General features: G+C 55.3%; 2 protein-coding genes across 2 annotated transcripts in view; both read right to left on the reverse strand.

The window, feature by feature from the left end:
* Positions 1-583: 583 nt before the first annotated feature.
* Positions 584-7,742, reverse strand: wizb (WIZ zinc finger b). The gene is made up of 12 exons (XM_025064553.1): positions 7,671-7,742; positions 7,446-7,579; positions 7,158-7,314; positions 6,957-7,090; positions 6,631-6,825; positions 6,367-6,499; positions 6,142-6,275; positions 5,493-6,010; positions 4,886-5,097; positions 3,721-3,955; positions 3,374-3,539; positions 584-3,279 (listed from the first exon to the last, which is right to left on the reverse strand). The coding sequence occupies exons 1-12, from the start codon at positions 7,740-7,742 to the stop codon at positions 2,919-2,921; spliced, it is 2,451 nt and encodes an 816-aa protein (XP_024920321.1). The 3' UTR covers positions 584-2,918.
* A 726-nt stretch (positions 7,743-8,468) lies between these two features.
* The window catches only part of LOC112488413 (protein Wiz-like), a 26,501-nt gene continuing 23,944 nt past the window's right edge, over positions 8,469-11,025 (reverse strand). The window contains exons 3-6 of the mRNA XM_025064554.1: positions 10,444-10,995; positions 9,696-10,130; positions 9,357-9,416; positions 8,469-8,755 (exon numbers count right to left, since the gene is read on the reverse strand). Of these exons, the coding sequence (XP_024920322.1) occupies positions 8,469-8,755; positions 9,357-9,416; positions 9,696-10,130; positions 10,444-10,837 (1,176 nt within the window). The 5' untranslated portion in view covers positions 10,838-10,995. The remainder of the gene's footprint in view (positions 8,756-9,356; positions 9,417-9,695; positions 10,131-10,443; positions 10,996-11,025) is intronic.

Below are 11,025 nucleotides of genomic sequence, written 5' to 3' on the forward strand. Positions count from 1 at the left end.
GTGAGGTCATCCAAACTCAGAGTTAGTACTAACTCAGAGTTAGTTAACTCTGAGTTAGAGGGAACTTTCCGGTTTCTTGAAGCCGACTAGACCGTGAAGCTTCCAAAGAACCTCCCAGAAACTCAGAGTTCAAGTCACAGCTCTGGCTTCCGTAAACCGGTGAGGTCCAACTCTGACTTCCGGTTTCACAAAAGCTGATTATCAAGCAATTATCCCGACTAGATATAAAGGCTCTCTCAACTGAGTTCAGATAACACGAACCATGTCCTCTGAAAAAAAAAAAAAAATCACGGACGTTCTGCTTCAGTTCTCTGGATCAAGAACTCCTGTTGAATGACTGAACTATAAAGAACTACACATCGGTGAAGAATGTGAGTCAGAAAATGACGTAGTGATAGTGATAAAATGGATACATCTGTGAGCAGGTTTTACTGTGAGTACTGGAGAACTTCATCAGTAAGACATGTTGGAGTACTGATCCAGTGAAGTCACGGTTTAACCCACGGCATGAGGCTTGTACTACAGCTCCCTCTAGTGGTGAACCTTTATGAAGAGGGACGGGCCAATAAAAGAAGAGACTCAGTGATGAAACTGAAATCACATTTATTGTCGTTTTTTCTGGACTTGATTCACTTTAGAATTGAACCCTTTGTTTACAGTACAGCTCCTCCTCCTCCTCCTCCTCTTCCTCCTCTTCTTACACACACACCACAGCAGCCAGTTGCACCAGCTAAGGCTTGGTCAGCTCGTCTTCTTCTCAGAGAACTCTAATGCACCTGCAGGACTCTGAGACAAAGACGTCGTTCAGCTTCAACACAGAAGGTGATTGTTTCCGTGGTGCGTTCAAGTTCCCGTTAAGGCCAGCTTATTAGCGTCCTGACAAACCAGGACGTGACAGTTTCACACTGTGTTTATCTCACATTCAGTCAGCGTTCTGCTCATATCCCAGCACCAAGGGTTCAGCTGGGGGGGGGGGGGGGGGGGAGATGACTGACAAACTAAAATAAGAAAAAAAACACTCCTAACGTTCACCTCGCTGGACTGCAAATACAGAAAAGCACAGATCAAGAATAAAAAACACAGAAATGAAAGTTTGAGATCGAAGCCCAGCAGAGGGCGATCTCAGATCATTTTGACTTTAACTACCGGCGACGAGCAACGACGGCTTCTTAAATACATGTAGTTATATAGTACTGTGTATCTATGCTCCATACAGAGGCTTAGACTGACAGTCACGTGTCAACCTCCAGGGGGCCTCAGGTGGAGGGTGACGCCCCCGTCAGGCCGCGTTTCTGTGTTTGAACCGAGGCTTGAACCTCCGTCTCACAGAACAGAACAGTCTGTCCCTATGACAACGACACCAGTCCAGTCAGGCTGCTCCTGGGGGGGGGGGGCAGGGGGTCTCAGTCCATGGTTTAAGGTGGAGCCCTGGGAAACAGAGTCCTCCACCATCAGGTCCAATGTAAACAGCTGTTACAGAGGCAGGACAAGGACGTAAACAGACTCTTTGGCCCATCCTCACAGGATGATGATGATGCATTCAGGTCCCGATCAGACCCCGGACAGACGGACGCCTCTCCTTCACACTGGTTTTTTTTTTTTTTTTTTTTTTAAATCTTCCTGTATTTTAACTTGTTTCTTCCAAACAAAAGGAAACAAATGTTCTGAAGACAAGTGTCGTCTGTACAAACACACAACAACGTCACACACTCACACCGACGTCTCCAAACACCCAAACAAAAACATCGTCTCCATAAAACGACTCGACGTCGCCACATCGTCTGAGCAGAAATAAATACCCACGGGGTCAGAGTGGACCAGAACAGAACCCAGAACATGAAGGTTGGCCCCGTGTCTTGGACGACAACAGTGATGCGTTCAAGTGTTTAGTCTGACTTTGTCTTCAGTCGAACAATATCCACCAATCAGACTCTGTGATTTAAACTCATGAACTGAATTAACAAACGGAGACGCAACGAAGTACAGAAAAGGTTCAAAGATAAGTCAACTGAAGGTCAGAGGTCAGAGGTCAGGCGGAGGTCGTGTTAAGAAAACAAAAACAGATTAAATCATGACAGAGGTTCCGTAAATATTTAGGGCTGAATTTTCAACATAATTATTGGCCTTCCATTAGCACGATCCCTATGTTGAACCACCTTCTCTGTGATTGGTTGAACTTCAGCAGTGATTCTTAAACTATACAAGTAGTATGCATACTTTCAGAAGTACTTGGGCTCCCTCTACTGGTACACAGGGGAATTAGAGTGCCATCATGGATTGGGTAGGTCAGGTGTGCTGCTGTACTTCAGTATTTGTCATACTGGTAGTACTTTAGGAATCAAGTACTTTCAGGTAGTTCATCGTGTAAGAAGTTTGAGAACAACTGAACAAAAGCAGCTCAGGATTTGAACCATTTTCTGACCAAAGACAAAAACACACCACTGTACGTCTGACAACAACTTCAATAGTAACATGGCGCCATCTTCTGATTGTGTTTGAATGTGCAGATACGGTTCTTCAGGTGCTTTAGGCTACATTCAAGCAAAAATGTCTTTTTATTTTTGGGGTTTTACAAAACTTGAAGTTAAACTTCCCAGTTTGGTGTGCCCGCCCTCCAGGCTCCGTTAACCAATCAGATTTATCCCATTTAAATGGGCTGTTTTAACAAGTGCTGAGGGAGTGTCAAAGGTCAAAGTGCCTTTAAAAAATTTAAAATCTCAACAGCAAGATTACCACAATGTCACATGTCAGTCTGCCAGTGAGGGGGCGGGGCTTGTGACCAGGGGTCTGAGGAATGATTGACCCCAAAAATTGGCCATTGAATGTTCGGGGGGGGGGGACTCAACAGTTCCAGGGTGGACGTGAATTTAAAGGCTAGAGAAAAAAGAAGGCGTGAGATGAAGGCGAAGAGTCCGAGCTTAAACCACCGGTGCGGGGACAGGGACAGGGACAGGGACAGGGACAGGGACAGGGACAGGAACGGGATTGGCTGTTCGTGTCGGCTGCTCCTCCAACACCTGGGTGATCTCCGTGGCAGTGGTGATGCGAGTACACTCAGCAGGAGGCGTAGGGTCGGGGGTCAGGGTGGAGGTGAGGGCAGGTGTTGTACTAGAGGTAGAGGTGGAGGCCAACGCCGAGGCCTGGCCCGAGGTCGGGGGGTCAGCGGGGGCCGAGGGTTCAGCGTGTCTGCTGTAGTTCATCTGGAGGATGTGCTGCTGGATGTGTCGGATCCAGTCCTCCTGCACCGACATCGGGCCGTGGAACTCCACGTCACAGAACCTGAGGAGGACAAACCACTACTGTGTAGTACTGCAGTACTATCTGCTGCAGTACTGTGTACTGCAGTACTCCCTGTTCTAGATCAGCCACTCACCGGCACTTCAGGGTGTAGAACTTTCCCACCAGTTTAACCAGTGGGTAGGAGGGAGGTTTGGGCACCAGGGCGGGGACGGTGCCTGTGCGGGGAGGTTTGGGGGGACAACTGTCCCGCTCCACTCCATCTGGACAGGACGGATGTTTCAGGGGCCGTCGTTCAAACCCTGAGCAGAAGGAGAACATTGAGAAGATGAGAGGAGGAGACAGAGAGGAGGAGTGTGTCCTGACTGATTAAAGACTAATTCATGGTCTGATCAGTCTTTAATCGGTCCACGTTGAGTGCAGAGTGATCGGACCAGAACACCAGGTGTTGGCCGTGATCTGAGCTCAGCTGCTCAGTCGTACCTCGGGGGAGGCGGACGTTCAGCTCGCTCCTTGCCACCTGAGCCTGCAGGGGGAGCCCACCAGTCAGACGTGAGGGGCTGGGACTGACCCCGCCGACTCGTGGGTCGGTACCAGTTTCGGCTCCGTCTGCGGTCCTGGAAGAACCGTGGCTCGGGTCGCGGCCGGGGGGTTGGACCAGGCTTACGGCCAAGGAGGAAGACCACTGTGAGGAGGACGAGGAGGACGAGGAGGTCTTCTGTGGAGAGACAGGAAGGGAGTCTGTGTGAGGTCATCTGCTCAGTGATGTCATGATGTCATGACCCTAACCTATCACAGAGCCTCATAGACACTAAACACTGGGCCACATGAGAGTGCAGCCCAACCCCAGTCCTGTGGGCCGTACCAGCAGAGTGAACCATCAACCTCTTTGGACCAGAACTCTGGACTGGGCTAGAAAAACAGAGAACACTGGGGATCGAACTGGTGCCCTTTTTGATGTAAGGCAAGAGAACCAGCCACCTCTCCACCGACCTGTTACTAAAACTATAGAGAAGTAATGATGTGATAACAGAGTAGAACCTCCAGATACAGACGGCCTGGAATTCTGGGAATGAAAACATTGGTTCATCCAGTAGAATCATGACAAGGACATTTCAAAGATAATCCTCTCCGTATGTGTGTCACATCACAGAGCCAATCAGATCAGAGTGAAGGTGTGAAGGTGACGCCACTGCAGCAGAAACCACTTCAGCTCAGGAGAGAAAAAAAACAGAAGGAAAAGGGAAAAAAAAGTCCATTCTCTTCCATCAACAGCCATAATTTATCTGAAATGAAACATAAGCTGCCAGACGGCCCCGTTACCATGGCAACTATCAAGTCAAATAGCTGAGCTGTTCTGGAGTCTGTTCTCACTGTGATTTCTGCTGTAAAGACACAGGTTTATGCCCTACCAGTGCTACCAAACATAAGGTGCGGGGGCCCTAGTGGCCACGCTGTGAACCACAAGACAAAATCATTTGAATGTAAATATTGAAGTCGTCTGTTATTCTTGTCTTATTGACACAGAGAGTCGACTTCATCAACAGAGGACTTCCTGTCGGCTCTGACAGGAAGTGAGCGAGCCACGAACCCAGGATGTAATCATCCAAAGACAATCCTGACCACATCCCAGGATGTCCCCCCCCACCTTCTTCAGGGCCGAGCGGCTGCCCTGCATGTAGCTCCGGTGCATCTCTAGAACCTTCTGCGGTCTGCTGCGGATCCAGGCGCTCAGGGTCTCGATGGGCGATCCGTTCACGCACCACTCGGTCACACCGAACTGTCTGAGGTGAGCGCGGGCGTGGCTGGCCAGAGCTTTACGGTTCTCGAAGAAGAAGCCGCACAACTCACAGCTGGGGTCTAAAAAGAACAACCACGGAACGAGAAGTCAAGACGCTGTTGAGGTGTGTGCACAAAATCACAGACTGAGTACAGACACAGACGGGACTACAGCTGTGGACTGGACTACAGACACAGACTGGACTACAGACTGGACTACAGACACAGACTGGACTACAGACTGGACTACAGAGGCAGACTGGACTACAGAGGCAGACTGGACTACAGACGTAGACTGGACTGACAAAGATAAAAACAAGAATCAGACAGACAGACTGGACTACAGACTGGACTACAGAGGCAGACTGGACTACAGAGGCAGACTGGACTACAGACGTAGACTGGACTGACAAAGATAAAAACAAGAATCAGACAGACGGACGGACGGACGGACGGACGAACGGACGGACACTCACCCTGATGGCCGTGCTTCTCTGGAGAAACTTTCTTCTTGAAGGACAAATCCCGGGGCAGAGGTGAGAAGGTCTTCAGCTGATGCGGAGGAGACCTGGACGTCTCCACAGACCGGCTCTCCTCCGTCAGGAGCCTCCTCCCCAGGGGAGTCATCCTGAAGAGCTTCCCCGCAGGCGGAGACGACGGACCCACGGAGCCCAGACTCTGTTTGTGGAGCCTGGACCCCGACTGCAGCAAACTCAGAGGAGATTTACGGTATTTGGACGACAGGTAGCCGGGGACCAGCAGCCCCTCCGAGCTGACGGCGCTCCTCGTGTTCTCCCACTGGGGGCTCTTGGCTCCGCGGCCGGATTCTTTCTTCACTCCCAGGTCAGAGGTGGCGCTCACTCCTCTTTTGAGCATCACCTCCCTCAGGGTGTCGATGGGGGAGCCGTTGACCTTCCACTCAGTGATGCCCATCTGCCTCAGGTGGGAGCGGGCGTGGATACTGGGGGCTCTTGGCTCCGCGGCCGGATTCTTTCTTCACTCGCAGGTCAGAGGTGGCGCTCACTCCTCTTTTGAGCATCCCCTCCCTCAGGGTGTCGATGGGGGAGCCGTTGCCCGTCCACTCAGTGATGCCCATCTGCCTCAGGTGGGAGCGGGCGTGGATACTGGGGGCTCTTGGCTCCGCGGCCGGATTCTTTCTTCACTCGCAGGTCAGAGGTGGCGCTCACTCCTCTTTTGAGCATCACCTCCCTCCGGGTGTCGATGGGGGAGCCGTTTATAGTCCACTCGGTGATGCCCATCTGCCTCAGGTGGGAGCGGGCGTGGATACTGGGGGCTCTTGGCTCCGCGGCCGGATTCTTTCTTACCTCCCAGGTCAGAGGTGGAGCTCACTTCTCCTTTGAGCACCCCCTCCCTCAGGGTGTCGATGGGGGAGCCGTTGCCCGTCCACTCAGTGATGCCCATCTGCCTCAGGTGGGAGCGGGCGTGGATACTGGGGGCTCTTGGCTCCGCGGCCGGATTCTTTCTTCACTCCCAGGTCAGAGGTGCCGCTCACTCCTCTTTTGAGCATCACCTCCCTCCGGGTGTCGATGGGGGAGCCGTTGACCGGCCACTCCGTGATGCCCATCTGCCTCAGGTGGGAGCGGGCGTGGATACTGGGGGCTCTTGGCTCCGCGGCCGGATTCTTTCTTCACTCCCAGGTCAGAGGTGCCGCTCACTCCTCTTTTGAGCATCACCTCCCTCCGGGTGTCGATGGGGGAGCCGTTGACCGGCCACTCCGTGATGCCCATCTGCCTCAGGTGGGAGCGGGCGTGGATACTGGGGGCTCTTGGCTCCGCGGCCGGATTCTTTCTTCACTCCCCGGTCAGAGGTGGCGCTCACTCCTCTTTTGAGCATCACCTCCCTCCGGGTGTCGATGGGGGAGCCGTTGACCTTCCACTCAGTGATGCCCATCTGCCTCAGGTGGGAGCGGGCGTGGATACTGGGGGCTCTTGGCTCCGCGGCCGGATTCTTTCTTCACTCCCAGGTCAGAGGTGCCGCTCACTCCTCTTTTGAGCATCACCTCCCTCCGGGTGTCGATGGGGGAGCCGTTGACCGGCCACTCCGTGATGCCCATCTGCCTCAGGTGGGAGCGGGCGTGGATACTGGGGGCTCTTGGCTCCGCGGCCGGATTCTTTCTTCACTCCCCGGTCAGAGGTGGCGCTCACTCCTCTTTTGAGCATCCCCTCCCTCAGGGTGTCGATGGGGGAGCCGTTGACCTTCCACTCAGTGATGCCCATCTGCCTCAGGTGGGAGCGGGCGTGGATACTGGGGGCTCTTGGCTCCGCGGCCGGATTCTTTCTTCACTCCCCGGTCAGAGGTGGCGCTCACTCCTCTTTTGAGCATCACCTCCCTCCGGGTGTCGATGGGGGAGCCGTTGACCTTCCACTCAGTGATGCCCATCTGCCTCAGGTGGGAGCGGGCGTGGATACTGGGGGCTCTTGGCTCCGCGGCCGGATTCTTTCTTCACTCCCCGGTCAGAGGTGGCGCTCACTCCTCTTTTGAGCATCACCTCCCTCAGGGTGTCGATGGGGGAGCCGTTGCCCGTCCACTCAGTGATGCCCATCTGCCTCAGGTGGGAGCGGGCGTGGATACTGGGGGCTCTTGGCTCCGCGGCCGGATTCTTTCTTCACTCCCCGGTCAGAGGTGGCGCTCACTCCTCTTTTGAGCATCACCTCCCTCCGGGTGTCGATGGGGGAGCCGTTGACCTTCCACTCAGTGATGCCCATCTGCCTCAGGTGGGAGCGGGCGTGGATACTGGGGGCTCTTGGCTCCGCGGCCGGATTCTTTCTTCACTCCCCGGTCAGAGGTGGCGCTCACTCCTCTTTTGAGCATCACCTCCCTCCGGGTGTCGATGGGGGAGCCGTTTATAGTCCACTCGGTGATGCCCATCTGCCTCAGGTGGGAGCGGGCGTGGATACTGGGGGCTCTTGGCTCCGCGGCCGGATTCTTTCTTCACTCCCAGGTCAGAGGTGCCGCTCACTCCTCTTTTGAGCATCACCTCCCTCCGGGTGTCGATGGGGGAGCCGTTTATAGTCCACTCGGTGATGCCCATCTGCCTCAGGTGGGAGCGGGCGTGGATACTGGGGGCTCTTGGCTCCGCGGCCGGATTCTTTCTTCCCTCCCAGGTCAGAGGTGGAGCTCACTTCTCCTTTGAGCACCCCCTCCCTCAGGGTGTCGATGGGGGAGCCGTTTATAGTCCACTCGGTGATGCCCATCTGCCTCAGGTGGGAGCGGGCGTGGATACTGGGGGCTCTTGGCTCCGCGGCCGGATTCTTTCTTCACTCCCAGGTCAGAGGTGCCGCTCACTCCTCTTTTGAGCATCACCTCCCTCCGGGTGTCGATGGGGGAGCCGTTGACCGGCCACTCCGTGATGCCCATCTGCCTCAGGTGGGAGCGGGCGTGGATACTGGGGGCTCTTGGCTCCGCGGCCGGATTCTTTCTTCACTCCCAGGTCAGAGGTGCCGCTCACTCCTCTTTTGAGCATCACCTCCCTCAGGGTGTCGATGGGGGAGCCGTTTATAGTCCACTCGGTGATGCCCATCTGCCTCAGGTGGGAGCGGGCGTGGATACTGGGGGCTCTTGGCTCCGCGGCCGGATTCTTTCTTCACTCCCCGGTCAGAGGTGGCGCTCACTCCTCTTTTGAGCATCACCTCCCTCCGGGTGTCGATGGGGGAGCCGTTGACCGGCCACTCCGTGATGCCCATCTGCCTCAGGTGGGAGCGGGCGTGGCTGGAGAGACCCTTACGGGTCTCAAAGTACTCCCCGCAGTACTCACAGCGAATGTCCCTCGTTGGCTCCGCCTCGTGGGCCATGGCTGAGGAGGGAACGCATCACAGATCATTATGACACAGAGGCACCAGGACTGACCACGGACCAGGACTGGCCACGGACCAGGACTGACCACGGACCAGGACTGACCACGAACCAGGACTGACCACGGACCACAGGTTGACTCACCCAGGTTGAGGGGAAATGCGCCGTCAGCGTCGCTCCACCTGGAGGTAAGAGATTCAGCGGTGAAGCTCCCTGATCTGCCCGCAGCTCCGGGGGCGGTGACCTCCACCTGCATCGGCTCAGGCTTCATCTTGAGGATGAGTCCGGTCGGAGAGGTCGGTGGAGCAGAGCCGGACTTGGACACGGACGACTGAAGAGGACTGGAAGTGCGGCCAAAGCCGAACGGCAGACGAGCGCTGAGGAGTGTGGCGGACGGAGACGAGGAGGGGGACAGGGGGGAGTGGGGGGGCACCGGAGGGGACGGAGGAGGCGGGGTTTTGTGAGGTTTCAGAGGCAGAGCTGAGGGCAGCCCCCGGCGAGCGGGGAGGGGGCGTGGCAGGAGAGACCCTTACGGTTCTCAAAGTACTCCCCGCAGTACTCACAGCCGATCTCCTTAGGAGGTTCACCTGTAGGGGGCAACGTATGGAGTTTAAAAAAAAAAGTTCTATTCCCCCATGTCATGATTACACACAGTAGAACAGAGATGGAACTGGTACCGATGTTAGTAGGACTAGTACTTCATCCAAATACTAAATAACCGGTGGCCCCCCCCCCCCACACACACACACACACACACACACATATTTATTAAACCCAATCCAGAGGAAGAACCTGTCCTTCTATGGATTGTGAGAATCGGTACCAGCCCCCCCGCTCGCCCCCCCCCTCAGTTACACAGTACCTACTTTGTGGCAGGGCCATGAGTTCTCCACTGCTCAGACGGAACAGCTGCATGGAAGAAGACTTGAGGCGTTTGGGGGGTGGGCCCAGTCCAGAGGAGGCAGAGGTAGATTTGGATGTCGACCCACCTCCGGCCGCGGTCACCTTGTACAGGAGGGACGGAGGGGAGGAGCAGGAGGAGGAGAGGCTCAGGGGGGGCTGCTTGGGGGAGGAGAGCGTGGCTGTTTCTCCGTCCAGCTGCACCTCGTTGGCCTTGAGCTTGAAGTCCTCGCTGTCCATGAGCTCCTGCAGGAGGTCGATGGGCGAGCCTTTGGACTCCAGGTACTCCACGCCAAAGTGGCGCAGGTGGGCCCGGGCGTGGCTCGACAGTCCTTTCCTGGTCTCGAACCAGGCGCCGCACAGCTGGCAGACTATGTCCTTGTCGGGGTCCACGTCCACTGCTGCACAGGGAGGGAAAAAACAGGAGCGTCGCACGTCAACACAGACGGACAGATGTTACTATGTTATGAATGGAGCCTCAGCTCTAAACCTAACTAAGTTACTAAGGTAGTTAGTTAGTTAGTTAGGTAGTTAGTTAGTTAGTTGGTTGGTTAGTTAGTTGGTTGGTTAGTTAGTTAGTCAGTTAGTTAGTTAGAGGTTCAACCACAGCTGCTGTGACGTCACAGTTTAGGAAGTAATAACGTAGAGTGATGTCACAGCGTGACCTCTCTGACCGGTGTGTTTTTCTTGGGGACTTCCTGTGATGTCACTTACTCAGGTTGAGCGGCGCGTCGCTCTCCTGGGGGGCCCACAGGGGTTTGGTTGTGGTCATCGAGGCTGGACCGGTGAGGTTAGAGGTCAAACTTTTCATCCCCACGACCCTGTGCTCCAGGGAGCGGATATGGGAAGACACAGGCAGCAGAGAGGAGATGGGGGCTTTCCTCACCACCGAGGGGGGGGGGCCAGAATACGGCACCGCTGGAGAGGCAGCAGGAGAGGACCTGGATGTCGGGGAGGAGGGGGGGGGCACGGCCTTGGCTGCTTTGGCCAGGACGGAGAGAGGGATTGGTTTTTCGTCTACGTCCATGTCGTCCAGAAACTCATGTTTCTGAGGGAGGGGGTTGGACGGGGTCTTGGCCGAACTGGACCTAGGGTGGGGGGAGACCATGTTGCGCTCCTTGGCGATTTGGTAGAGCAGTTTGATGGAAGAGCCGCCGCCCTCTGACACGCTGATGCCCAGCTGACGCAGGTGGGAGCGGGCGTGGATGGACAGTCCTCGTTTGGTCCCAAACTGAGCTCCGCACACTTCACACGTCAGGCTGGACACTGGAAACACAGAGGAGGGGGAGGGGGGAT

Source organism: Cynoglossus semilaevis, chromosome 17, assembly GCF_000523025.1.
Source record: "Cynoglossus semilaevis isolate Cse_v1.0 chromosome 17, Cse_v1.0, whole genome shotgun sequence".
NCBI classification, from domain to species: Eukaryota; Metazoa; Chordata; class Actinopteri; order Pleuronectiformes; family Cynoglossidae; genus Cynoglossus; species Cynoglossus semilaevis.

Excerpts from the sequence above, each read along its gene's own strand:
- wizb (XM_025064553.1), bottom strand. The coding sequence starts at position 7,742 with ATGGGCATCACTGAGTGGAAGGTCAACGGCTCCCCCATCGACACCCGG. Across the intron at positions 7,091-7,157 it reads GCGCCACCTCTGACCGGGGA|ATGGGCATCACGGAGTGGCC; the intron begins GTGAAGAAAGAA and ends CACCTGAGGCAG. Across the intron at positions 3,956-4,885 it reads GCCGCTCGGCCCTGAAGAAG|AAGACCTCCTCGTCCTCCTC; the intron begins GTGGGGGGGGAC and ends GTCTCTCCACAG.